At 43.6% G+C, this 25,843-nt stretch overlaps 1 protein-coding gene across 3 annotated transcripts in view; it reads left to right on the top strand.

Moving 5' to 3' along the window:
- The first annotated feature begins 4,219 nt into the window (after positions 1-4,219).
- Positions 4,220-25,843, top strand: part of RANBP10 (RAN binding protein 10) — an 85,522-nt gene continuing 63,898 nt past the window's right edge. For all 3 annotated transcript variants that reach the window (XR_012044078.1, XM_072872116.1, XM_072872115.1), the window contains exons 1-2: positions 4,220-4,439; positions 5,407-5,518. Coding sequence is in view for 2 of the 3 variants with exons in the window: in XM_072872116.1 (XP_072728217.1) it covers positions 4,235-4,439; positions 5,407-5,518 (317 nt within the window). In the remaining variant the exon portion in view is untranslated. The remainder of the gene's footprint in view (positions 4,440-5,406; positions 5,519-25,843) is intronic.

Genomic DNA, 25,843 nt, shown 5'->3' with positions numbered 1-25,843 from the left:
GACTTCCTAATAGTTTGGGATGGTCCCTGGGCTTCCAGCAAGATTCAAAGTTGACCGAGTTAGCTAAAGTTTGGATGTTTCACTGGAATTCTTCAACTCACCAGTCTTCTGTTTCTTGGAGAGGATGTATTTCAGACTGTTGATGTGTGTTTGGCAATCTGGAGTCTCAGAGGAAGATTCAGGAGCGGCCCTGTGCAATGGCAAGAAAGAAACATTTCAAAATATACAGAATTAACTAAATATACAGTTGGAGCTTGAGAGTCTGGCTCATGTATACCTAAGGTAAGCAGCCAATTATGAAGTGCCTGATGGATGAAAATATCCAATAGGATAATGTACAGGGAGGGACTGATGGAAACATCTGTGGTGCAGCTGAACTCCAGGATTTGCTATTTGATAACTGGCACAACATTTGGTATCTTCCTCACTGTCCCAGTGAGAGCAACCAGGCTGAACCCTGCAGCTGGGTAAGCCTGAAGAAATTGGTCTTCTGAAGAGGAGAGATTAGAAACAGAGCTAGAAAACCTGTTACCCATGGATCAAGAACTGGGATTGTCCCAAGTCCCAAAAGTGCCTGCAAAGCCAGTTCTCTAGGGTGGCAGTAATGCCATGGCACAGACAGCCTGACAGCCAGTAGAATGGGCAAACCATGGAACAATTATAACCAGGAACCCTCTTTCCCAGACTAGAAACTGGCATGTATAGGTGAAAGGCCTTTTAAGAAGTAAACACACAGTTGCATCTGTGTTTTAGGGAAAATTAGGGTGGCCGTGATATAGTAAAGCAATCCAGAGATCACGGTGAATTTGCAGGCACTGCGCTGGCACAACATGACCACACACTCGGCTTGATATCTGAGCATTGGCTTCAGCTGCCAGCATGGTTTCACAGTTGGGTGGCAGGCAGTTGTTATACTTTCAGCAGATCTAACTCTCCAACCATCTGCTTTCTGGGGGAGGTGTGCATAGGGTGAGCTGGACTAGCTTTCAGGAGCCCACCAAGGGCCAGCACAGTGTTGGGGTGGGAGATTGTATCTGGTGGGCTGTTGGATCTAGCACCTCAGCATAAAAAACAGCAGCCTCAAGCTGCAGCTCTGTAAAATGTGATAATAGCTCAGCACTGCTGAAAGGGGAGGTCCTGTTTCTCCCTCCACCACAACAGCCTCCTGATGTCTAGGTAGTGTTAGCTCTACTATATGCTGGGCAACTCTCTGAGCTGTTTTAGTTTGCTAATCCAAGTGAAAACCTGCAGTTACCCAGTTTAGACTGACTAAAAACATAACATGCAAGTTCACTCCTCAATGGGAGAGCAATTCTGCAGCTGTCAGTGAGGATGGAGATGGAAACCCCAAGCAGTTGGGTCAGCTAGCCCAACGAACCACACCTTTGGGTGAGATTCCCTGAGACACTGTGAGCTGATCTAGCAGCTTACTGCTCTTGAAAAGCCATACCATCTCCTCCTAGCTGTATCCTTCCACTGTTAACCCCGTGCTGCTGCCACTGCTCATCAGACCTCTTTATAAGCTGCTTTAAGGCATCACCTCAGCAGAAAACTAACCCAGCATCATCTTTTAATTTTGCTTAGTGGTCATAGACACACAGAAGACACTTCATTCTTGCAAGAAGATTGTACCTGCACAACATGCTTTCATGGCACAGTTGAGGAAGGTGTGGAAGCTTGTGCTGTGTGCCTGGCTACAGGGAGGCATGCCTGAGAAGTTCAAACTCCACTGGCCAGGGACACACGAGGAGCAAGGAGCAGGATGAGTATGAAGTGGCCTATGGTCAGAATTGCAGAGTGTTTTGGAAGTCTCCAATATATAACAGACCATTAAACATATAGTAACTCATGGTTTAGAATCTGAATGGCACTTTTCATGCATTTAAACAAAATAAGGTTCCTAGCTATCCAGAAATGCATCTTCTTATCTGCAGCTAAACTTGCTACCAGTTTGATAAAGTACTGAGAACTCTTTGCTTCCATTTGCTTTCATAAAAGCCGAGTGCACTTACCACCCAAGACCATATGTCTGTTTTTTTCTTGCAGGATGGGATTTTAAGATAATGGCAATGTTTACAGCCACATCAGTCAGCACACTACCAGCCAGGACAGCTTTTAACTCACCTGACAAAAGCAGCGTCTCTGACTACAAGATGGCCCATGTTTGGAAATTAAAAGGTGCCTGTTTCCAGGCAACCACATTAAGTGAAAAAAAGAAGTACCTATGACTTTTCCCATGAGTGAAAATGATTGTTACTTGGACTGTGGTACAGCCAGCCTGGATTTGGTAGTGATGGCTTTTTCAGCATTGTGAAAGCTAGCAAAATTGGAACAAGAAAAACTTGCTCATTTGATGAAAGGTACTTCCCAGGAGTGCAAAACATGCAACTTCAATATAATTGAAGTTGCTTTTACTGCATGTAAATTTTCTTGAATGGATGTAGACATGGCTGCCCATGTTGGAGCTCTCCAGCAGAAAAGGCAGTAATAGCATGCTTTTAGACGACCCGCATCATACAAGTCTGAGATCTGAAGATAAAAACCTATCTGTGAGTATAAACTAGGCCGTCAGTGTGCCAGAGGGAGGCTCAAGACACACACAGAAAAGTAGGCTTGGTCACAAACACACCAGAATTTTCCTTTTGAGGCAGCCCAGGCAGTTGTCAGAGCCTCCAATGGGCCTTAATTACCCTGACCAGGCTCAGCTGAGACCCTCACCCATGCACCCTCTTGCCACTTGGTCCAGGAGCTCCATTTAAGGTCAGGCCTGGGCCTTCACATGCTGCCTGAGCTACTTTGTAGTTGTAACTATCTTCAGCCCTGTCTCCTGAATGTGCCTTAGACCTACACTGTAGCCTTGTCTCCAGTTCTGTCTCTGAGCTGCTCACTCTGGACCTGATTCATCACTTGGCCTCATCTATGACCAGAGGTAAGTGCTGTTGGGGAGGGCCTTGCCTGTGCTGCAGTCACCTTTGGCAGCTGTCTCGCCCTCCCTTGGGAAGCAGCCCTGTGCTCTCAGAAGGCAGGTAAAGGGTGGCCAGCAGAACAAAGACCCATGTGCTAGAAGACACTGTTCCCTTCCCAGAAAGGAAAAGAGAGGAGACCTCTCTGCTTTTATAACTATTCTGAACTATTCAGACTAATTGGAACAAGGTATTGACAGTAGAGGCAGATGCTTTGATAAAGGAATGGTATGGAAAACAATTAGTAGGAAGAGGCACTGCTTTCCAAACTGTAAACTAACTATAGCTAACAATAAACAGCTAGCTATAAACAGTAACAATGGCAAAGTAAATACCACAGGAATCACCCAACAAGTCCCTTGCTCCCCTGTGAGTGAGTGTGGCCCTTGCTACAGAAATGTTGTGTCCCATGAGCAGTTCTGGAAGGCCTTCTCCATTGTTTATTTACACTTCCAGACAGGCTGGTGTCGTGAACCGTGTCCTGCCGCCCCCGGTCTGCTCTGACGCCGGCTCTCGGCGGGTGGGGCGGGGTGACAGGGGCCGCGGCCTGTGGCAGGGCCGTGGAAGCACCACACCCTGCGGGAGGGGTAGGGCTCCGCTCGGCTCTCCCTGCAGGGCCCGGACGCCGATATTTCCCTTCGGCCCGGCCCTTACCCACCCGGCGGAGCGCGGCGCGCCGCCATAGTCCGCACCTCCCGCGCTGTTTACACTCGTCACCATGGAGACGCTTCCCCCCTCCCCCCAGGACCCTCTCGCGTGCCGCCACAGCTGCCCCGGCAGCGCCTGACGCGCTGGTGCCGCGCGGCAGCCCTGGCGCGGCCCAGCCCCGCCCCGGCGGGAGGCAGGCTCTGCGGAGCGGCCGGGCCCGGGGCGAGGCCGCCGGAACGGCGCTGCCCGACCCCCCTGGCGCGGCGGCCGAAACCGGCCCCTGCGCGGAGGCGGCCGGCGGGCGCGAGGCGGTCCCTTGGCGCCGCTGTGCCGCGGAGCACGCTGGGAACGGGAGTCCCGCACCCGGCGGAGCTTACTAGGGCTGCGCGGAGGGAGGACACGCTTCCCAGCGTGCAGCGCGCCGAGGAGAGGGGCGGGGCTTCGAGCGCGAGGCCTTTCGGGACCTGCAGTCCCAGCAAGCGCGAGAGGCGGGCGGGAGGGAGCGGCGCGGACTCCACTTCCCGTCGGGCAGCGCGGCCCTATTGTGGCCACGCTCGCACCCCATTGGCTGGCGGTTGGAGCCGGGCCTCGCTCCCCGCCCGGTGACACAAAGCGAATCCAAGATGGCGGATGCGGGTGCGGGGAGCCTGCACGGGGGGGACGCGGCGCTGCTGTGCCCGCCCGAGGAGCAGGAGCTGAGCCAGCGCCTCCGCCGCCTCTACCCCGCTGTCAACCAGGAGGAGACGCCGCTGCCGCGGTCCTGGAGCCCCAAGGACAAGTACAACTACATCGGCCTCTCGCAGGGCAACCTGCGCGTCCACTACAAAGGTGCCGGGCTGGGGCGGCGGAGGCGGGTTCGGCTTCGGCCTCGGCCTCGGCCTGGAGCGAGGCGGCCCTTGGCCCCACTGCTCCGCGGGGCCAGCCGGGCGGCCGGCTGGGCTGGCAGCCCGGGCCTCCGCTGGGGCGGCCGCGGGTCTGGCAGCCCCGGCGGAAGGGGCGCCGCGGCTGGGGAGCAGCGCGGGGAGGGGGGAACGCCGAGCTCCGGCCGCGGGTCGGACTGCTTGTCGTGGGTGCTGAGGCCGGACTCCAGCCTGGCGCGGGGTTTTCCTGGGCTCGGGAAGCGGAGGTGGTCTGGAGCCGAAGGCTTTTCTCCCGGCAGAGTGTGCTGCCGCATACAAGGCTTTGCAGTGTCACTAACCCGGGCCGAGCATGTCTGTGTAGCCAGATCGTCTATTTACTCTGTCATCCTGCTTAAAACCCGGCCAAGGGGTTGGATGACATCGACACGCTGCATAACTGGGGCTTTGGCTCCTCGAGTTTACACAAAATAGATGCTCACAGACTTCCAGGACTTGGGGAATCACACTAATGTTTTTCTTGCACACTATTGGAGACTGTTCTCCCTACCCACCCAGCAGAGAACTGATCATTCCTTTTCCTGCCTGGTTAGTAAACACTGATGTCATTCCGCTCTTGGGTAATCATTTTTGTCTTCTGTTTGTGTACATTGGTCTTCATTGGTCAAATTATGTATGTGGGGAGGAGGAGAGGTAGTACTGTGTGTCTTTCTTGATAACTTCACAGTGAAAACAAAGGAAAAACAACAGTGCTCATAGTGTAGGGATTGATCGTAGTGGCAGTGCAAGACTGTATATTCTCGTTCTCTGAAAAGCATGCTTTAAATTGTTGGATGTATGTAGAAACAGATCCCCACTGTGTTCAGATAGTGATGTTTTAGGTCAAAACGTGGGAGAGTTCAAATCCCATCAGTACTTACATTTCTTTTCTTTCCTAGGTCACGGTAAAAATCACAAAGATGCTGCCTCAGTCAGGGCTACGCACCCTATACCTGCAGCCTGTGGCATTTATTACTTTGAAGTGAAGATCGTCAGTAAAGGTAGAGATGGGTAAGTGCCTTATTCCAGTTCAGTGGCTGGTGATGTGTATTTAGCAGTTCTGCTGTACTCTGATCTCATTTCTGGAAGGGTTAGAGGTCCCATGGCTGCTGGGTGTAACAGGCAGGTACATCATGGGGAGGTTACATCTATTAACCAAGAGAATATAAATGTGGTAGAATGCACTGGAAGCAGAGGCACTTACACAGCTGCTTTCTGTGCTGTTTGATATGGGCAGTTTTAAAAATTTAGGAACCTTTGGGTTTCTGCTGCAATTTGAATTAAAATAGTTTTTCCTCTTGCTAGCCAGGTCTGGTCACTCACATTTCTGGAATTATGATGCCTCAGAAGTGGAGTGAAATAAAAGGGAGGAATCTTGAACTTACTTTTGGGCTGTTAGACAGATGTTTGCATGGTGAAGAGTAGACATAGCAGTACTTGAGCACTGGAAGGAGAATTTCTGAGACTGTTTTTTAGAACCCCCATATGCATGGTCAAGCAAAAGATGTTCAAAGAGAGTGAAATGAGATGACTGTGAATATAAGCTGGAATCTGTGTTACTCCTGTCATCTCTAGTCTAGGACCTAAATTTGGTCTCAAGTCATTATCTCAGGATAGATTGCACCACAGAGTATCATGACACATAACAACTGTGGAAGCTTGGGAGACTGTGCTGGAACCAGAATGCTAAATATGAGAAGGTTTTTCCCAACCAAAGCATGTTTTTTGTGGTAACGTTTAATATTGTAGGCTGTTGTTGAGACTGCGTTTGCCCTATCAGTCTATACTACTATGAACAGTAGCAAGTGGAAGAACTGGAAGAGCAGTAAATCCTATCAGTAGCATGAGATGTAACCATACTTTACTAGGTGGCACCTCAGTGAACTGAACTAGCAGTGGGTTTTGGATCTCATCCAGTCTTGCAGTCGCAGTATTAGGCACTATTTTGATCCAAAATGTAAGTGAACCAGGATGTATGTGGAGTTCCTTTAAAGCCATATTCCGGATGTTGGGAAATGTGGGAAAGCAGTAAAAGGGCATTTCTAACAAGGTCTGGGTTTCTACTGTGTAGATTTAATTTTTAATCGTTATAAAGGTATCAGCCTGCTGTGTGTCTATGTGTTCGGCATTTTTCATTGCTAAAGGATGAATATCGCAGATACAACTATCCAGAAGGGAAAGCTGCACAGGAGGAGGTATTGAGTGTAATTAATGAATCCAGTCCTTCAAGAATAACACTTGAACTCTGTCCAGTTTAGGGGTCTTAGGGAAGGGCAGAAAATATTCCTACTAGAAACCAAATTAAAGTCATAATTTCTTACTGTTGAATATTTTTGCTGTCACTGTTGAATTGAGAAATGGCCTATTTGTAAAGGGACTTGCAAAGGATCTTGAATTGTTCTGCATTTAGGCCTGTAATAATTATTAGGTTATCTGTGCAGAGGTGGATGCTGGGCTGAATGCTTTACAAATGTAGTGAAAAGACCATCTTTATTCTTTCAGTTCACTGACTTGGTGATTAACTGCTTGTCTGTTTTGAAACCCTGCACTTGATTAGTTTATGTAACTGCTAAAATTAATTTACAGTGAACTTAAATACAATTTTCCAAAGAAATCACATTACGAAAGGTCACTGAACAGCACTTAATCGTTACTGCATTCTAGATCAATCTTACAGGGAGATAATGGAATTTGCTGCTTGTTTCCCAAGATCAGTTTTCTATATTAATAGTCCATTTTTGTTTTTACTGTATTCTGTAATTACAGTTACTTTCCAAGAATACTTTCAAAGATATGGAACCATGTGTATTAACATTATAGCAATATGAACATGAGAAGTTGATAGCTATGATCCAAAGTCAGCAGTGAGCCTTTGAGAGCTTGTCTGATGTCTCAGCCATTCCTGTGCCTTGTTTTTCTTTTGCTGGTAGAGAGCACTCCAATTTTTATCTTGCACACTGTGGTGCTGGGGATTTGTAATTGTGAATTTATATTATAGCTGCTGCCTGTCTGTAACTTAAGAAGGTACTCTTGTGTGTCATCTTTAATAGTTTGAAGTTTGCCCATTGGAGGCTCGGTATGTTGTCATAGTGAACTGCGGCAGAGACATCTTTCTTCTTAGGAAGCTCTCCAGTGTTTATTACACCATGGTGGCTTCAGTTTAAGGAAATAAAAGTCCAGAAATCTAAAGAAGGGATTGGAGGGAATGAAAGGGAGTTTTCAAGTGGCAAAGCATGTCCCTAGCAACTCAGGTGGAAGCCCTTTAGCAAGGGGATAGGAAGAGGAATCTTTCTGAGCTCATTTCCAGAATGGGTACTTCATGTGTAAAGTCTCTGCTCTGTAGCTTGTTATTTTATTTATGCTGTATGCAGTAGTGAGGTGAGGATCATGTGATGTTATTCACTGTATCTCTCTTGCTGGAGTTTGTGATAGCTTTTTACATTTAGGTTTAAAATGTGAGCGATCAGGTTTCAAAACAAGACTTACTCAAAAAATAATTTGGTGGAACAAATTTCAGGAAGCGTGCTTTGAGGAGTTCTGATCCCCCCCCCCAGTAACTCAAAGCTATCATCTTTCTGTGCTAATAAATTATTAGTCTAGTTCTCTACATTCTGGTTAGATGCTGACAGTTGCTAATAAACAACAGAAACTAAGGTTGCAGGTAAGAAGTGGGATAGAAACTCCCAGTGGCTTTTACTGGAGATGTAACAATCTGAAGCTCACATGATGACTTTTTGCAGCCTGACAAGAGATGCCTGTGTATGATGCACTGTGATATGAGGGTTCTTGAGTTGGCATGAGACAGTGCCAGTTCTGGATTGGTGGTGTCACCGTGGTAGAGAAACCTGAGCTATAGAGACAGCTGAGGTATCAGTACCACCTTTTTAACTTCTCCCTTCTGTTACTTTCATGGGGCTAAGGTGATTTAAATCCAGTATGCTGTGGTTCTCTCCTTTCTTTCCTCCCACCACATTGTATCCTAGCAGTAAAAACAAACACCCTCACCTCCCCCCATTTTTCAGGCAGATTACTTCTCTGCTCAGTTTTGCAAACCCCAGTGCAAGGGAAGAGGGAGGGACTGCAGCAGGACAGACACAGGTTGCTTTAGACTGCCATGGCACTGCACCCGTAGCTGGCGGAAAAGCTTCCTCTTTTGCATTGTCTTTCTCCCCTGTCCTTTAATGCAGCTGCTACATAAAGGTGCTTTTGTTCAAGAAGCAAATGAAATGATTTATGAAAACTCTCCTTTTACCCATTACTAGACTCTTCTTCCTCAACACTGGTAAAATCTAGCTTAGTTTACTGGCGGATATTTCAAAGGAAGTACAGCATGCAAAAAGTCCATTTCGTGCACTTAAACTCTTACGATTTATCAGCTTTTCTTAGCTTTGGATCTTCCACTGCTCATGCACTTGGGTATTACCACAATCCTTTTAGTTAAAGAAAGATTATTTGAGACTTACTTTTAGCTGAATGGTGGTCACTTCCCACCCTGGTGTTTTTAGTCTTTATTGATAAGAGGTCATGTTTATCTGCTGGGGGTTTTTTTGGGTGGGTTTTTCCTTTGTTTTGTTTTTTCTTTTATCTGGGAGAGGGGAGGCTGCCAGGCTACTATTTAAAAATTGTCTTGACAAGGAGGCTAGGTAACACAAAAAATCAGATCTGCCAGTAGATTCATCTGTTGTTTGTGCTACTCTTTATTTGGGGAAGTGGCTCTTATCCTCAGAGAGTAGAGCAGAATTTATTTTACTAAATTCTAGTTCCAGTTTTCCAGTTTTAGTTTACTAAATTCTAGTCTCTAGTTCCAGCTCTCTTCTCGCCTCCTTGTCTGCACTGAACACACAGGGAGTGGTTCCACGATGCTTTAAGATGATACGAGTCAAGACTGGGATTCTGCCCTTCCATTTGCTGTATGTTTCTGTGCCTTCCCTCATGCTGACAATCTGCTATGCAGTCCCTTGGTGAGCTGGTTCAAGGAGATAACTGGTTGAAAGCTGGCCCCATCAAAATAATGATGATCATTTAATCTATTGACGTCGCTGTCAGAAATTACCTTTTTTTTTTTTTTTTAAATTGAGGACTCCTTTTCAGGATTCTGCTCCCTGATGTGGGTTGAAGGCAAGTCAATAAAGGGATGGGCTGAGCTGGGAGAGGGAAGGGTAGGATTGCAGCAATCTTCATTTAGTTCCATTCAAATTGTTGTTGAAGAGTTTTGTCTTAAGACTTGCTGGGTACTTAATTCCTGAGCCATTGTGTGCACGTCTCCTGAGTGTTGTCAGTTGGAACAAAAGGACAAGAGGCAATGGGTCACAAGTTGTGGCAAGAGAAATGCCAGCTGGACATAAGAAAGAAATTTCCTCATTAAAATGGTTAAGCACCAGAACAGGATGCCTGGAGAGGCTGTGGCATCTCCATCTTCAAATTTGCCTGGGCAAGGCCCCAGACTACCTGATATAACTTTCAGAGTTACTTATGCTTTGGGCAGAAGGATGAAGAAGGAAGGTCCCAAGGTCCCTTCTAGCCCAAAACTCTCTGTGGTTCTGTGGATGGCTTCCTTCCAGCATTCCTCAGATGAGCAGACTGGCAGAAATGTACGTGACTCTTATGTTCCTGAGCTGCCACAAATAACTCATGCTTTTATCATGGTGGTGTTTATAACAGTTCAACCTTAACTATATTTGAAGCACTGGACTCTTATCCTCTCTGTCTCAAATATGTGTGTGTTTGCTGTTGATTTGTCAGCACATTTCACAGCTTCTGTTTCCCCATTAGATGATCTCTGCTTGGTAAACAGGAACAGTGTAAGACTCATCAGGGTAGGGCAGTCAACCCACACCTTACAGGCTGTTGTGACTCAGGAGGACAATTCATCTTTGTTGTACTCTTTATGGTGGGGCAAGGTGAATTGTCTCATGGGTAGCAGTGCTTGTTCCTGACCACCATTTTGGTTTCTTGACCTGTTTTACCTCCCCCAGCCATGCGATGGGTTGTAATGGAGTGTGACTGGGGAGGACATCCTGGAGGCTGACCCTGATTGTGCATGGGTTCCTGATTCTAGCAGAAGTCACCTGTCCTGCAGCCTCTTCTCCATTTCTGAGCTGCTCCTGGGAAAGAAAGTCCAGCAGCCTGTGGATTGCCTTTGCAATGGCAGTTTGCTGTCAACAGCTGTCTTTTCTGGTAATTGTTTGGTTTCGGATAGTGATTTACTCGTGGATACTTTGGCATGCTGGCGTTCTGCAGCAAGTCTGACCTCTCTGGCAGTGGCAGAGCCCGCTGCCTGTCCACAGTGGCTCTGTGTGTTCTGTGCAAACAGAGCAAGTGTGGTCTGTGGGCAGAGGAGGTGCCAAGTGGCAGAGCCCTCTGTGCCAGGGGAGCCAGGCGATTTCACGAGGACTTTGAGCCATCTCAGGAAGGCTGCTGAAATAGCCAGTCCAGCTTTTCTTCTTGCTATGATTTTTTTTTTAACCCCTTTCCTTTGTGCCAGAACTAGTGACCGTGTAATTAGCTTGATCATGTTAACTATCTTTTTGCTGGATCAGCCCTTGATACAATGCTTTCTGTGCATTAAGTGGGGAAGAGGAGACCCAGAAGGGCAGAAGAGGGAGGGTGGGAAGATATGGGCAACAGGATGTGTTGATATCCTTCTTCCAGCACGAACTGTTTCACAGTCGCTGTGAGATGTGCAGCCTGTTGCCCAGAGCTGTCAGTCAGCGCTAGCTTAGGTTGTGGGCATTTTTCTGAGAGAGGGAGGAAAGCGTACTTTGAGGAGAGTGGCTGAAGAGCTACTCTAGCTTAGTCCATACCATAGTTTATTTAAAATCTTCCTTTAGCTTTCTTGCACAAGTATCCCAGACTTAAGTGCACCGTATCCCAGACTTAAAAATAGCTTAGTTTCTCTCTGACTGAAAAAGAAAAATAAAGGTCAGATGTATTGGTTGTTTAGCAGTCTTTACGTTAACAAGTAATCTGCCCCTTGCTTCCTTGCTTATATTTCTCCTTGCCAACTTTCCATTTCTCTTCAGCATATGCTGAGTGTGATTACTCTTCAAAAAGCCTTTCACTCGTGTGCTCTAATGGTTTCCAGATGCTGATAGAAGGCCTGTCCGTGAAGCGCTCTGATGTCAGTGGCTTTAATGGCACGGTTGTCCTTGTGCATCCATCGGCTGGTTATACTGAGGACACCTTATAATTTCATGTGTGTCTAGATGTGGCTGTAGGGAAGGCTAAGGAATATTCTGGGGCAACTGAGGATTTCTAGCGTCTGCACGTGCTGTGTGATCCCTTATTTATATCTGATAAGCCTGTAAATAATTGATTTCCTCCCCCTTTTTATTTTTTCCATCCTGGTTTCCAAGAAAGGAGGTTGTAGTGAGGTGGGTGTCAATCTCTTCTCCCAAGTAACAAGTGATAGGACAAGAGGAAATGACCTCAAGTTGTGCCAGGGGAGGTTTAGATTGGATATTAGGAAAAATTTCTTCACCAAAAGGGTGATCAAGCCCTGGAAAAGGCTGCCCCAGGGCAGTGGTTGAGTCACCATCCCTGGAGGTATTTAAAAGATGTGTAGATGTGGTGCTTAGGGACGTGGTTTAGTGGTGGACTTGGCAGTACTAGGTTAGCGGTTGGACTTGATGATCTTAAAGGTCTTTCCAACCTAAGTGATTCTATGAAAACCAGCACAGAGAGGGGGTTGTTCTTCTGTTTGCAGGTATGTCTGCTTACTTGAATTTATGCTGTTCTGCAGACATTCATTTAAACAAACCAACACATAAATAAATCCCTCCAAGTAGATTCAGTAAGCAGTTCTCACCTTGTTCCCAATTGCAAACAGTCTTGCCCAAGCAAGTCTTGCTTTCTCAGCTACTGGCTGGCTGAGCTTTGGTGCTCTGAAGTATAGAGACACTCATTTTCTGTGGAGGTTTCACGTCAATTGATGACATCTCAATGAGCTGTTACTTTTTGTCGTTGTTCTGCTAAACTCTTGCAAAAAGGAGTAATACTGAGAGCAGCTTTTTCAATGTAAAGCAAGTTGTGAGACTGCAGTATCTGATTTGCAGTTGATAATTTTTTTAATTGCCTTTTTTTTTTTTTAAATCAATGAAGTGGAAAGTGAAACTCAGTGCTTTATAGCAGTATCACGGGCCCATCCATTGTAATGGTAGAATATCAATTTCTCATTAATTTGTGAAATTAGGAAACAAAATGGAAGTAGCGATGGTGATATGTGACTCTTTCACTTGTGATATGTGCGTTTAGGTATGTTTGAAGTCTGAGATCTCCTAGATTTCAGGCTGTGATAACTCCTTTCTGTTAATTTATTTCTTTTTTTTTTTTCTTTTTGGTCCAGTTAAAGTTGTGAGATTTTGCACAGTAAAGAAGAAAAATTTCAGGAAAAGTTGTGTGGGCTTGCTTTTTTTTTTAGTGGGTTTTTTTTTTTTTTGATTGGGGGTGTGTTTTTGTTTCTTTCTCCTCGCCTCTCCCCCTGCTATTTCTGAATATCTATTATAGAAAAGGTAGGAATATGGCAACAGTAAACTCTAGCAAAATCAACTGAACATCTTTAGAATATGTGTAAAACATTATTATGCTTCAGTTCTTCAGAATATGTTCACCGTTAATAGACTAATGGGAACCAATTGTTTAAATGTTCTAGGCTTATACATCTAAGCAATTCTCTGTTTTAATAATTAAATTGTAAAAATTGCATAACTTTTATAGAGGGGAAACTTTTTTCCTTCACTTAAGGAGCTGGGATGATGAACTCCTAAAGAAGTTTTCTAGGAATGGGGTTTACATTGTACCTGTGGTATAAGACTGATCTCTGTTTCCACACTACAGTTCCAATCCTAGAGATACGATCTTCATTCTTGTTTACAAGTTCTTTGTATTGATGCTCTCCACATCTAGCCTTTGTTCCTTGTTGTGGAGATGTCAGCATGTAAAGATCTCCAAATTGAATGTGTGTTGCTCTCCCTAACTCTCTGGCTATGCTATTGTTTTAAAGAGAAAGTATTCTTATTTCAAAAATACATCTGTCTAAACTGTGTGTTACTTTTTCTGTAATGTGTTTTCCACATTAAAAAAACCCCAGTTCTTATGTAAATATTGCAGTTATTTTTTTTGTTTCCTGTAATTTCATGAAAACTTTTGTTGGCAGGTAAATCCTCCTTGCATAAGAATGGTTACTATCAGTTTCCTGATTGAAGCCTAAACCAGAGCAAATTAGCCTATAAGGGTGGGAGAATACCTCTTAAGAGAACTAGCTACCTGGCAGCAGAGTGTTTTCTTCTGATTTGGGTATTGTATTTACATTGTTCCCCCTGTGTTTTAGTGGAGAAAACAGGAACTTGAGCTGCTGTTTGAAGCTGACTGTTATGATGGACTGAAATGCAAGATTAGTCTTCAGTGAGAAACTTGTAGTCTTTATGTGACTTGCCCTCTTTTGGATGCCTTTCTGTTAGATATTTGTGGTACCTCTAGTGTCTGTCTTTACTGTTTTCTAGGCTTTGTTCGTGCCAGAAAAAATGGCCTGTTGCTTGGAATGGCCTGTTGCCTGCGGCAGTCAAGCAATCTTAAGTCCATTCAGTCATGGAAATGTGTTTAACTTCCATAATATATTGGATAAAAATTTTCAGCAACTCTGAACAGTGCATTTGGAAGTGAGGTTTGTTAATCATCAGGACAAACTGAACAAAAATTCTACCTTTTCAATTGGAGTAACCAGAATAAATAAACAGAGAATTAATATCAGTAATGCTTTATGCTATTCCCAGACTGAATGTACCATTTGCCACTGACATGGTTTATGTGAACTTTGTTGTATACCAGCTGACTTGGAGAGCAAGTCAGCTGTCAAGAGTGAAAAATCTAAAGTTGGAAAACTAAGTTGCTGGGACACCTTAGCTTCAGATACAGTTCGTTTTGACCACAGTATATTGCAGGGGTTGGGGTCCTGTTGGATGTGATGATGTTTGGGGTGGCAGATGGAGAAGTTGGTTGTTCTGGCCAGATCCTAGCGGTGATTTTAGCCTGGTGAGGCTTGTATTATGCCTTTTCTTAAATGGTGCTCAAGTCAAGTCTTCATCTCTGATCTGTATTTTCTGTCTTTCAGTGTTCCTACATATATTGCTAATCTACGTCATCAGTCTTTTCCCTTCCTGAAGGTAACACAGAAAAGGGACAGATTTGACCCTTCCTACAGCTGATGGATACCAGTTGAATGTGATCCTAAAATTGGAAGGGAGCTGGGAATCTGATACCTTGGTCTAGCGAAAATAGTTTTTTATTCTTCCTCTGTAGTTTTGTCAGTATTTACTCATAAACAGACTGAGAAGTTATGTTACCAGAATGCTGCCTCTTAATTTTGTTCTGCTCACTCACCTTCTCTTTGATGCTCTTTGTCTTTTAGAGCTTCTCTGCCTTTCTAAGCACTGATGTGCAGTGGACTCCTCCATACCTCAGGATACTTGTAGTTGTTTTTAATGAGCCCTTAAGAATTTTATTTTCTTGCCTTTATGTACTTCTTTTCAGCCTTGCATTATTTGTCTTTACTGACCTCTGCTTGGGGAATTGGGATTCTTTCTGGAGCCCGTCAGTGCTATTTCTGAAGCACTGTTACAGAACAGCACAATATGCATTAATAAAACCAGAACCGCTTCCACTCAAGAGATTCATTATATTCCGTTATGAAGTAGTTCAAAAATACTATTGTTAGACTGAGGAGTCAGACACAGTTGGAATCCAGTATTTTATGTACCATAGGTAATTTTTTTAAACAGATGTAACTGTTTTTTCACTGCTTTAAAATAACATGCCCCTTCCCCCACCATAACTGTGACAATGTGGTTTCAGGTGGTAAATTGATATGGGTTATCATTTCTTGCCAGTCTTTAAACCTGGCATGAAGTCAGGGCCCACTTCAGACAAGAATGATAGTTCAGAGCTTTGCATGAGAGACTGAAAGTCTCTGAAATGCCACCAGTGTGATGGGGTGTATTATTAATCTCTAACTTAGTAATTTAGCTTCATTATTTTAGACTTAACTGTGTATGTTGAAAGAAGGGGGTGCATGATAGCTGGGAGGACAGGATTCCTACCAGGTAAGTGCGGTTATTAGAAAAAATTGCAGGATGCAGTAAGCCTTTGAATCACAAACTCACCTCTGGAAGAGAGGAACATCCCTTGTTTAACTCATGGCTCAGCTGGGTTGCTTGGCCTTGGCTGAGCCACGTAATAAAATGCCAGTCCCAGGAATTTCTACTGCATGTTGGTGATATTGTTAGTTTACCAACTGAACAGGGAATGACTGCTTTACTGGAAGTCATGGCCTACAAAACAAATTATTTAACATCTGTTTTTAACTCTTTAAGTTTGGACCTCAGTGTATCTCTGCATACACAGTAAAGCATGCTCTAAGGAGAGACTACTGTGTCAGGGTGTTACTGGCACAGTAAAGAAGAGTTCTAGGCTTGTGACCATTAGATAGCCAACCAATGCTAAACCGATGTTTTTTTCCACCTTCATTTCCCCAGCTTTCAGATGGGGTGAATTTTGTCTGCCTTCTAGGTAAACTGTACAGACACTTGGAAGAGGAGTGGCATGGATTTTTTTACCATCCTAACTTGGTAACTTTCAACATGTTAAGAAATAAATAAGGGGGAATCATAATATCTTTCTTTTCATGGCAGAGCCTTAATAAATCTGCTCTGCTAACTGTCAGAACTAGCATTTGAGATGAGTACTCTTTTTAAGTTTCTTGGAGAAAGTCTTGTAGCTTTTTGGGTAAAGAAATAGTTCCTTCTTTGTTTAAAGTATACTGCCCTGGTCCAGTTATGACCATGGACTAATTGCTTAGTCCTTAGAAGGAGGGAGACCTCCTTCTGCCCCACCTTTATTTATTTTGCATATAGCAGTGCCTCCCAAGTGCTGGGTACTTTCCAGGCATTTGAAGGGAGATGTTCTTTACTCCTGGGATCCTTAAAACTGAAGAATACAAAGTACAGTTATACATGAGTTCTGCTGCTGTGTTCTCTTCTCTTCTACCCAACAGGTTCTTCATTCCTGCACTTGAAAAGTCAAATAGATGCAAGTGCTAGAATTTCAGCATTAGCTACTTGCTGTCAAAGGGCAGGTCTGTTTTTCTGCTGGGTTCATGAGGATTTTTATGGGTTGTTAGCACAAAGTAGGTTTTAGACTAGCCAAAAAACTTTTCTTACATTGACTTTTTGGCAGGCTCTCTGGGTATCATGTTTGTTCTGAAGGAAACATCTTTTGACTCGAAGAATTGCTTGTCACATGGATGGATTCCCCTTCAGTGGACAAACCAAATGCAGCCATTGGTGTACTCCTCTACTTGTATGACTGTAACATTTAGAACAGCCTCTTTAAGAGATCCCTTTGTTTGAATTTAGATTAGTCAAATATTGTCACTCCTGTGGAATAACTTTTCTTGTAGCTTTTTGGATAATTTCTGCCCAGGGACAATATATAATGCTTCCTGTCTGAGTCAGTGCATCCGAGATCTTTTGTATCTTTCAGAGTTAAATTTTAATTTAGAAGTACAGTCATCATTTTGGCTCTTTCCATCTCTTTTCCGGGGAAAGTCTCTTATTGGCAGAAGCAAAAAATAATTTGTATATTAAAAAAAATATTTAAATTGTAACATTGAAAATAACTGCACTACACAGTGCACCACACAAGTTCTCTCACGAGCCAAAAGTGAATGCTGCCCTATTTTAAACATCACTGTGCTGGAGTAGCATACATTCTGATGTTTACTGCTGAAGTACTTGGGAACTGGGGAAGGGAACCAAAAAGCTTTGTCTCTTTGAACTTAATCTTACCATGGTCATGGTGCTGTAAGATCTAGAGGGAAAAATATTGGCAGTCCTGCTGGTCATGTGCTGTGCAAAGGTGTGTGTGGAGCCAGCATCTTTTGGCATGAGGGCTTGCTACCAAGGTCTTTCATTCATCTGCTGTGGCCAAGGAGAGCCAGTGCATGGATAAAAGAGGCAGAGCTGATGATGTGACTGGTGCTTAGTGTGGCTAATTCAGCCTATTCAAATTTTAAAAAGCAACCAGTATTGACTGGGCAGGGCTGAGGTGCTGTAGAAGTCTGCAAAAATTTGGTGCTATGGTAACTGCTGAGGCTCCTAGTAAGTGGAAACAAGACTTCCGGTTGAATCAGTAGCATGTGTCTGTGTTTATTTTTGTCTATCTGCTCTATTTGGAATTGACCTACTGATGCAGCATTTTTTGAAACTTCTGATGGGGTGTGGGGGGCAGTTCCAATTATTCAATCTTCACTGCCGAGAAGATGGTTTTAGGAGGTCACTTTTGCCTGGCTTTAGTTAAGGTATATATCTTACGTATGATGGATAATGGATTTAAATGTATCATTACCCAAAACCCTAAAAAAAGATTATTTTTCTTCCTGTTTGAAGGTGGGTGCTAACATTTCTTTTATTTCTTCCGTACTGCTGTATCAGTGCTTCACTTGCTGTGCATCCTCCTCTAAGAGGCTCTTTGAATCCCTCAAAAAGGGGCTCCAGTTCAAGGATACCCCATATGGAGTCTGTCCACACCTGAAACCTCCATAACTAGTGATGATGCAGACAGGCAGACTCTGTAGAGATTTATGTTGAATGTTGTTGAATGATATTGCATGTTTTAATTTATTCATGTAAAAAACCAAGCAGTAGGTTGTGCTTGAGGATGCCCACAAATACTGTTTAACTAGTTTTGAATTTGTTGTATATACAAAACTGGTTGGGAGCATTTGGAATCGAGGAAGTGAGAAGCTGTTTTGCACCAAGAAGTTCAGAAAGCAGTTGATGCTTTTGGTGGTGGTGGAGTTGAAGATGAGTTGTTATTTGTTTTTTGGTTTTGTTTTTTTTTTTTTTTCTCCTCCTCAATTTTCAAGACAATAGAGTGTGGTTTGGTTTTTTTTTTAAATCTGAGGCTTTGTAGGTCTCAAAGCTCATTTCATCCATCACTTCTGATATATTAATTGATAGTAGATGGGAAAAGCAAAGTAGCTAGCATCTTCTAAAACAATAACCAGCAATAATATATGTGACAATTTGAAGTTCTGGATATAAGCTGTAGGCTGTGGAGCTGAAACTCAGTATGGTGAGAGATCTTATTTTATTTTAGGTTGTCTGCAAATTCTATGTACAGTTCTACAGTCATTATGGTCTTATTTTTAAAGTTTGTCTTAAGCTTTAAATGAGAGCATAAGCTGAAGAGCAAAATTTTGTGAACCAGGAAGGCTTGTGGTCATGTTCATTTTTTACTTTCTTTTCAGTAACACATTTCCATGCTGTTGTGTATCTAGATTAAAGTGTAATCTTAAATTTAGAATTTCTGGATTTGTAGTACTTGCTTTTTATAAAAATACAAGCTTCTAGCCCTAATTTAAAGCTGTGTTGTCTGAAAATGGAAAGACACTCTTGTACGCATTTCTGCCCTTGGTTATGTGCATGGGATTTGCTGCAGTACACAAAAGAGGGAGGATGAATCTGCATAGAAAATAATAAAGTTAAGCAGGATAAGCTGAAGTGGGAGATGATTTTATCCAACTTCAACAATTATGTTATTTCTTGTAATTTCCAAGAGTTTGCTCAGTATTGCCACCATAATGGTGGCAATGCAGTGCAATGACCCAACGAGGCATGGGGACAGGAGGGAAGCCATCAAAATGCTGCAGCCATGATTCTCATAAGGTTGCGTGCCAAGGTTGTGTGCAGAAGTGGTATCCGCTCTCTCTGTTAAATTCTAGGTGTGCTAATGTGAACAGCAGCAGAAGTAGGAACAGGCAAGCACCTTCAGGCTCAGGAGGGACGGAGTTGGCCAATGGCCCTACATTAGTGAAGCCATGCTGTGTGATACTGAAACTGAGGAAGCTGACACCACTACATGACGAAGCTGTGCTAGAGGAGACAAAGTGGCCATGGTTTTATGGTGTTTCACCTTCAGCAGATCAGGACATAAGAAACATGCCCTATGCTGAGAGGCATGTCCTGCTCATTGAACAAAATTCGGTAGCTGCCAGCAAATCCAGGAGGTCTTGGGCTTGCTAACATGAGCAGGTGAAGGTGGTGGGGATCGTTCTGCCAGAGTAATTGAGTGGTCTGCTCCTTGACAGATTTTTGCTAAGTGTTTTCAGGCCTGCCAGTATCCGGACCAAGCACTCTGGTATTATTGCACCAGGCTTAGATGGTGCCTTTATTGTGTGTTCAAACAGTTTGGGACCTTGAATTCACAGCTTCCCTGAGGCTTGAACAGTTGGCAGAGGTGGCGCTTCTCAGTGCTCTTTGAAGCAATATAGACCTGGAATGTAGTTCTAGCTGTGGACTGTGATCCCGACTGCTTGCACACGTAGTTGGAAAAAAAATCAAAACAGCAAAACCCACCATGTAGCAAGGAAAACTCTGTAGCAGCAGAGGGTTCCAGACTCAGTAGGAATAAGAAAATTGAAATGCTAACAAGCATGCTGTCTTATCTGCCACTGTGCTAAGAAGGTGGTGAGGAAGAGCTAGAGCGCTGCCTGCAGATATAGGGAAATCTCTCCTATATGCCTGGAAGGCTGTAAACATATCCTTAAAATTCAGTTTATTCTTTATAGATGTGTGTATCTCACATGACTGTGAGAGTAAATTTTTAGATGCCATAAATGACTGCTTCAGAAGAGGCTAGTTAGGGAACTCATGAGAAAGGATGTAACTTCTGACTCATGCTCTGAGCAGTGCAGAAAATGTTTACAAAAAATGTGTGTTTATAAGTTGCTCTGCAGCACTGACCATAAGTACTCATGTTTAGCGTCCTTTGAGAAGCGCTATAAAAAGGCCCCCAAACCCTACCACTTCAGTGTTCATCAAAAAACCCCCACCACCCAACAACAAAAAAAGCCAGAAAACAAACCTGTATAAATTAAAGAAGCTTGTTTAAGAAGAGTTAATAAAAAGATGCAATTGGAAAGATAAAATGCTTTCAGATGGCATGGAGACTGTTTAAGGAGACATCATATTGGAGGATCACAGTAAAAGTGTGTAAACTATTAGAGAGGCTCAAAATGACCTGACAATTGACATAATTAGATGTGAGGGTGAAAGAGGATAGGGATACACCCTCCAAAAGCTGAAATTTTATTAGATGAGAAAAATGGAAAGAACAAACTTTTAATTTAAAAAAAAAAAAACAATAAGGTTGACCAAAATGACTTGAAGGACATCTGGCTTAAGGTCTGAAATGTTAAAGGAGTATTTTTCCCTCCCAAAACATCAGGAATGGGAAGCAAGCTGGAGAGTCTGTAAAACCAAGAGGTGATTCAGGAGAATTTTTTAAAGGCTCTGAAAAGGTAGGAATGTTCAGAGGCTCCCAAATGCCAGTCTCTGCTTTTAAAGGATTATCTGGCTCAAGTCAAAGAGTTCATTTGTCAATAAAACACATGCTAATCTTTGTTTTTAAATTATTATCTGGCTCCTTTTGAAGGCTTAATACAACAACAGTGTTATTTATCCATAAAACACAGGAACAAATCATTAGGTGTTATCAGGTCTTCATTCAAGAGTTCTAAAAAATGAAATAGCTGAGCAATTAACTGTGGAGTGTGATGTTTTTAGGGATCAAAAGGAATTAAATCATAGTGCTTTCTCTTAGTCTCTTCTGTCCTTGAGATCTCTACATCAGAGCAGAACCTTCCTTGTTGCTTTTCTTCAAGTGGACACTAGGTTCAGGAGTTGTGCCAGGCAGCAGTCATCATGGCATGTTTTGTTTGTGAGTTCAGGGTTGTTCTGTAGATTAGGAACCAGTTTTTTCTGGATGATCTGTTCTCCTTGATGACTAGGAAGAAAGCTGGGTTCAGCTGGTATGATCAGATCAGGACTTAGCTTGTGGTATATGTGTGTGCCTCAGGAAGTTCTGTCTTTTCTCAGCTTGGTTGATATCCTGCTTTATGCACTGCTAGCCAAGAGTTTGCTGCCTGTCAGCAAAACTGTCCTGAAGTGAAGATATCGTTGAATAATTTAGGTTGGAAAGGGTCTCTGTAGGTCAGGCAGTTCAGCTCCCCACTCAAAGCAGGGCCAACTCCAAAGTTAGGCCAGGTTCCTCAGGACAATGTGCAGTCAAGTTTTTGACTATTTCTAAGAATGGAGATGCAGTAGCATTTCTGGGCCCTTTTTCCAGTGTTTGATTACCCTCATGGCTGAAATATTTTTAGTAATGTCTAATTGGAATCTTCTTTGTTACAACTTGTCTGTTGTTTCTCATGATTGTGGGGGGTGTGTGTCTGAGGTCTGGCTCCACCTTCCCTGTACTCTCCCATTAGGTAGCTGTAGACAGCAATGAGATCCCCACTTTGTCTTTTGTTCTTAGGAGTGAACAAATACATTTCCCTCAGTGTCTTCTCATATATCATGTGGTTTGAGGCCCCTAACTGTCTTTTGCTGCACTCACTCCAGTTTGTTACTCTTCTTTGTGTTGGAGACCCCAAAACTGAATATGATACTCACAAGTGCTGAATAGAGAGGAGGAAATCCCTTCCCTTGACCTGCTGGCTGGACTCATAGGCTGTGGTTGGTGGGAGCAGTTCTTCTTTATTGTATTGATTAATCATAGTGGTGTGTCGTCGTCGTCCCCCCCCCCCCCTTCTTTTCCCCCTTCTTTTTCTTGGCTTTCCCAGATCTCCTCTTCAAGTTACAGGTATTTATCCTGAGCCTGTAAGATGATGTCTTTACCTCATGTCTGTGTTCCTGCAAGCATTTCTCTTACCCTTGGTCTTTTATAATTTAAACCAGTTACTAGTCTGTGAGGTAACTTTCTTTTTATACCAAGATAACTTCTTTAAGATCTTCTGGTAAAGGACCTCATCAAAACCTCTCTGTGTTCCAGCAGTGGTAACTTGCTTACGGTGCTCCAAAGTCTTTCCTTGTCCTTTTCATGGCAGTTGTTGATGCTGGAGGGCCCTTGGGTAGGGGTGTTTTGCAGGCCATATTTTCTATCGTAATAGGGAAGTGGAGACCAGCAGTTGATCTCTGTTCATAGAAAGCTGAACACTTTCACTGTTACATAAGATCAGAACAGCAACTAGCTGCTGTTGTCTTAGCTGATAATTGCCATGATGCTGTCCTTCTCGTCTCCACTCAAGTGCATTTCAAAGGAGTTCCTAGGCCAAAGATGAAACAAAATCTTTCCCTCTGGACTCTGTGCAACAAAGGTACTAGCAGTTATGGTATCACTCCTCAGATGAAACAGGTTTTTTTTCCTGTTTATACTGAGTTACTGAGGAATAGATAGAGAATAGGTTCTGTCATCCTTATAGTCCTTTGCAAGTTTATGTTTTGGGATGAATGCCCCATAGTCTTGCCTTGTCTCTTCCCAGTTCATGTATTTTTTAAAGCAATGCTAGTCTTTACCATTGAGCTTTCTACTTCAGGACGTACTGCAGACTATGCAGGGCTTAATTTTGTATGAATCCTCCCCACTCCACTCTTTCGTTATGTCTTGCCTGGCTATTTGGTGGCATGTGGCAGCAGAAACCTTTGGGATGTCTTTTGTTAGGCTGTATCTTGGCAGCCTCTAATCCCTCCTTGGAGGGAGTGCATGCCCAGGCAGATGCTAGCTGACCTTTGGCTGACAGTTCCCTTAGTGCAGGTGAAACGATCCCTGTTTGTGCTGGAGGAGCTGGTTAGCCTGTGGTAGGGAAGGTGGTGCCCTTGAGCTCCTTCCATCATGACCAAGCAAGATGAGGAGGATTATCTCCAGGGTGGGGCCAGTCAGATCTAAAAGTTTAGGGCTACTATCTGCAGGAAGTAGTCATTTCACCTGTGTCCTGGGACTTGGAGCAGTGCAGAATAGGCTTAGGGCATTTGTTTGGGTTTCTGTGTTGACTGTGTCCAAGCTGTATTGCACTGGGGTGTCCACTGGCCTGTCTCAACAAGAAGAGTGCCTTGAGCTGTTCTTTTTGTAGACAGGCTGCAGGCTTTTAGCACTTCTGCAGAGAATATCCGATTTGCTACCTAATAATGTACATCACAGATATACTGGAAACCCTCACAAATCTCTCTTTATCCTTCTAAATGAGAAATAGGAAATCCAGCCAAATGTCCTGGAATCTGTCCTCCGTGACTGGAGAGTTTCCAAGATAAACTTGTTTGCCCTAAATGCTGTCAGGAGGTTCAAATTTTCTGCTCCTGAACTGGCTGCTGCCAAAGCCTCTTTTGAGTATTTTTCGAAGTTCAGTGACCTTCTTACTATTTCCTTTATCAAACACTAACACTTTCCTTGTGCTTGTGTAGTTACATAATTTATACAGGGTGAGAGCTGAAGGACCTGGGCTGGCCTTTTCTTGGTTGTAGCTGGCCATTACATTGACATAGCCCTATTTGTCAGTGTTCATCCCAAGAAACTTTGAACTTCAAGAGCCCTAGTCTTGCGGCAGGAAACACAGAGCTAGGTGAGAGAAGTTACAAGTCCAGCAATAGGTTCTCCATATCATGGTCACGTACCATTTTCCTCTGAAGATAACCCTAAGAGGCCAGGGGCCAGCTAAAAGGGAAAGGCGGACCATATCATGGTTAGCAATTCAGTGATCAGGTGTATAGATAACTGGGTTTGTGACTCCAGGGAGAATGGTATCACGACTTGACTGGTAGACACAAAGTACACAGCTCTCCCAAGGCATCTGAATATTGTACCAGTTGCTGAGCGTGAAGTGATAGTTGTGATCCCTGTGGTGCTGAAGGCATAGGGAAGAGAAGAAAAGGTTCTCTATGTAAAACTTTTAACTATTACATAGGGGGTTGAAAACCAGGACCTCTGCTGTAGAAGCCTCCAAAATGGTTTTCCCCACCTTTGCACAGCAGTACTGTGCTTTGCCCAGGACCAGAAAGAGAGGTGAGGAGGAACAGTTCTGGGATGTTGTTGAGGAATTGGTCTGAGGAGGAGGGGTCCGGATCCTCTGGAAGCTGGGGCACTTGTGAAATAGAGTGTGTTTTTTTTTTGAAGAAGGGACTGACTTAATTTAAAGCACTGTAAAACTGGGTTTCAGGTGTTTAAAATCTGGAAGGTCATGCTACCAAGGTGTGAAGTGTACAAGAAAAAGACAAAGTTGGCCATGTTTGTGAAGATGTGGTGCTATTTATTAAAGAGATCATAGACTAAGATATGATAAATTTATAGATCTCTAAGGATTAAAATTTCTGTGTAAACAAGAAAAAAAATCAGTTATTACCATTTCCATGCCATTTGATTGGGGTGGTGACAGTGATTGAGGTGGGGAAGTCAAGGGCAGGGAACAGGTCCTGCAGGAGACTTAACCCACATAGCTTGAAGATTGGGGTCAAATTCTGAAATAATATTTTTAGACATGGTTAATGTTTTATGGAGCAGGTGGTTGAGGAAGCCACAGGAAGAAAACCGGCTGTAGCCTGTAGACACTGGCTGTAGCCTGTTTGGATTTATACCTTTACATGAACAAGAGCCCAACAGTAACTGTTAATTTCAAAGTGCAGTAACCTAAAAATATGGAAGCTTGTTAAAAAGAAACTGAGCAGGGCAGCTGTTTCTGTGGTTCCAGGGAATAGTAAAAGAATTACAGACCATGGAAATTAACAGAAATAGAACAAAAAAAATTGGTATGTGCATAAATATTGCAGTGAGGAAGAAGAGCCCTTGCGAAGGCTGGCTATGCCTTACAGTCCTGTTGAATGCAGAAGTAGATAAAGATCAGTCTGCCTGGATTTGCAAAAGCCATTTGGCAAGGTCCAGTCTCAAAACTCTTGAGGAAGGTAAAGGAAACATGGGATAAAGTGAAGGAGCTTGTGTGGTTGAATGATCAGTTAGACAATTAGCTAACAGGTAGGAAGCAGGGCAGAGAAATGAATGGCCCATGTGTGCATGTCATGCCCCCTCTCCTCCCTGCAGCTGAGGATGTTCACCAGTGGATTTCTGTGGGGATGTGTACTACACCTCTGATGTTCACTACCTTTTAATAAATGACCTGAAACTGAAATTAATAGTAAGATGATAATTTTTTGCTGATGATATGAAGCTAACTAGAGTTGTAAAATCAAGGGCTGACTATGGATTATAAAATGCAAGATGCAGTTCAGGCTGTATAGATATAAAATGATTTTCATGGGGGGAGAATAAGCAATCCAAACTTGACACAAAAAATGGTCTCTGAGCTGCCTCTTAGAGTGCAGGGACAAGTTCTTTGTGTCCCGGTTCCATGGAAAAATGAGCTCAGTTCTCATCTGCAGTCAAAAAATAAATGGAATAATGGAGACCAGGAGGGGGAGGAATAGAAACCAAAATGGAGAACATCATTATACTATTGTC

Source organism: Ciconia boyciana, chromosome 9, assembly GCF_034638445.1.
Source record: "Ciconia boyciana chromosome 9, ASM3463844v1, whole genome shotgun sequence".
NCBI lineage: Eukaryota > Metazoa > Chordata > Aves > Ciconiiformes > Ciconiidae > Ciconia > Ciconia boyciana.
Note: the sequence above shows the minus strand (reverse complement) of the source record. Positions and strands in the feature narration are given on the sequence as shown.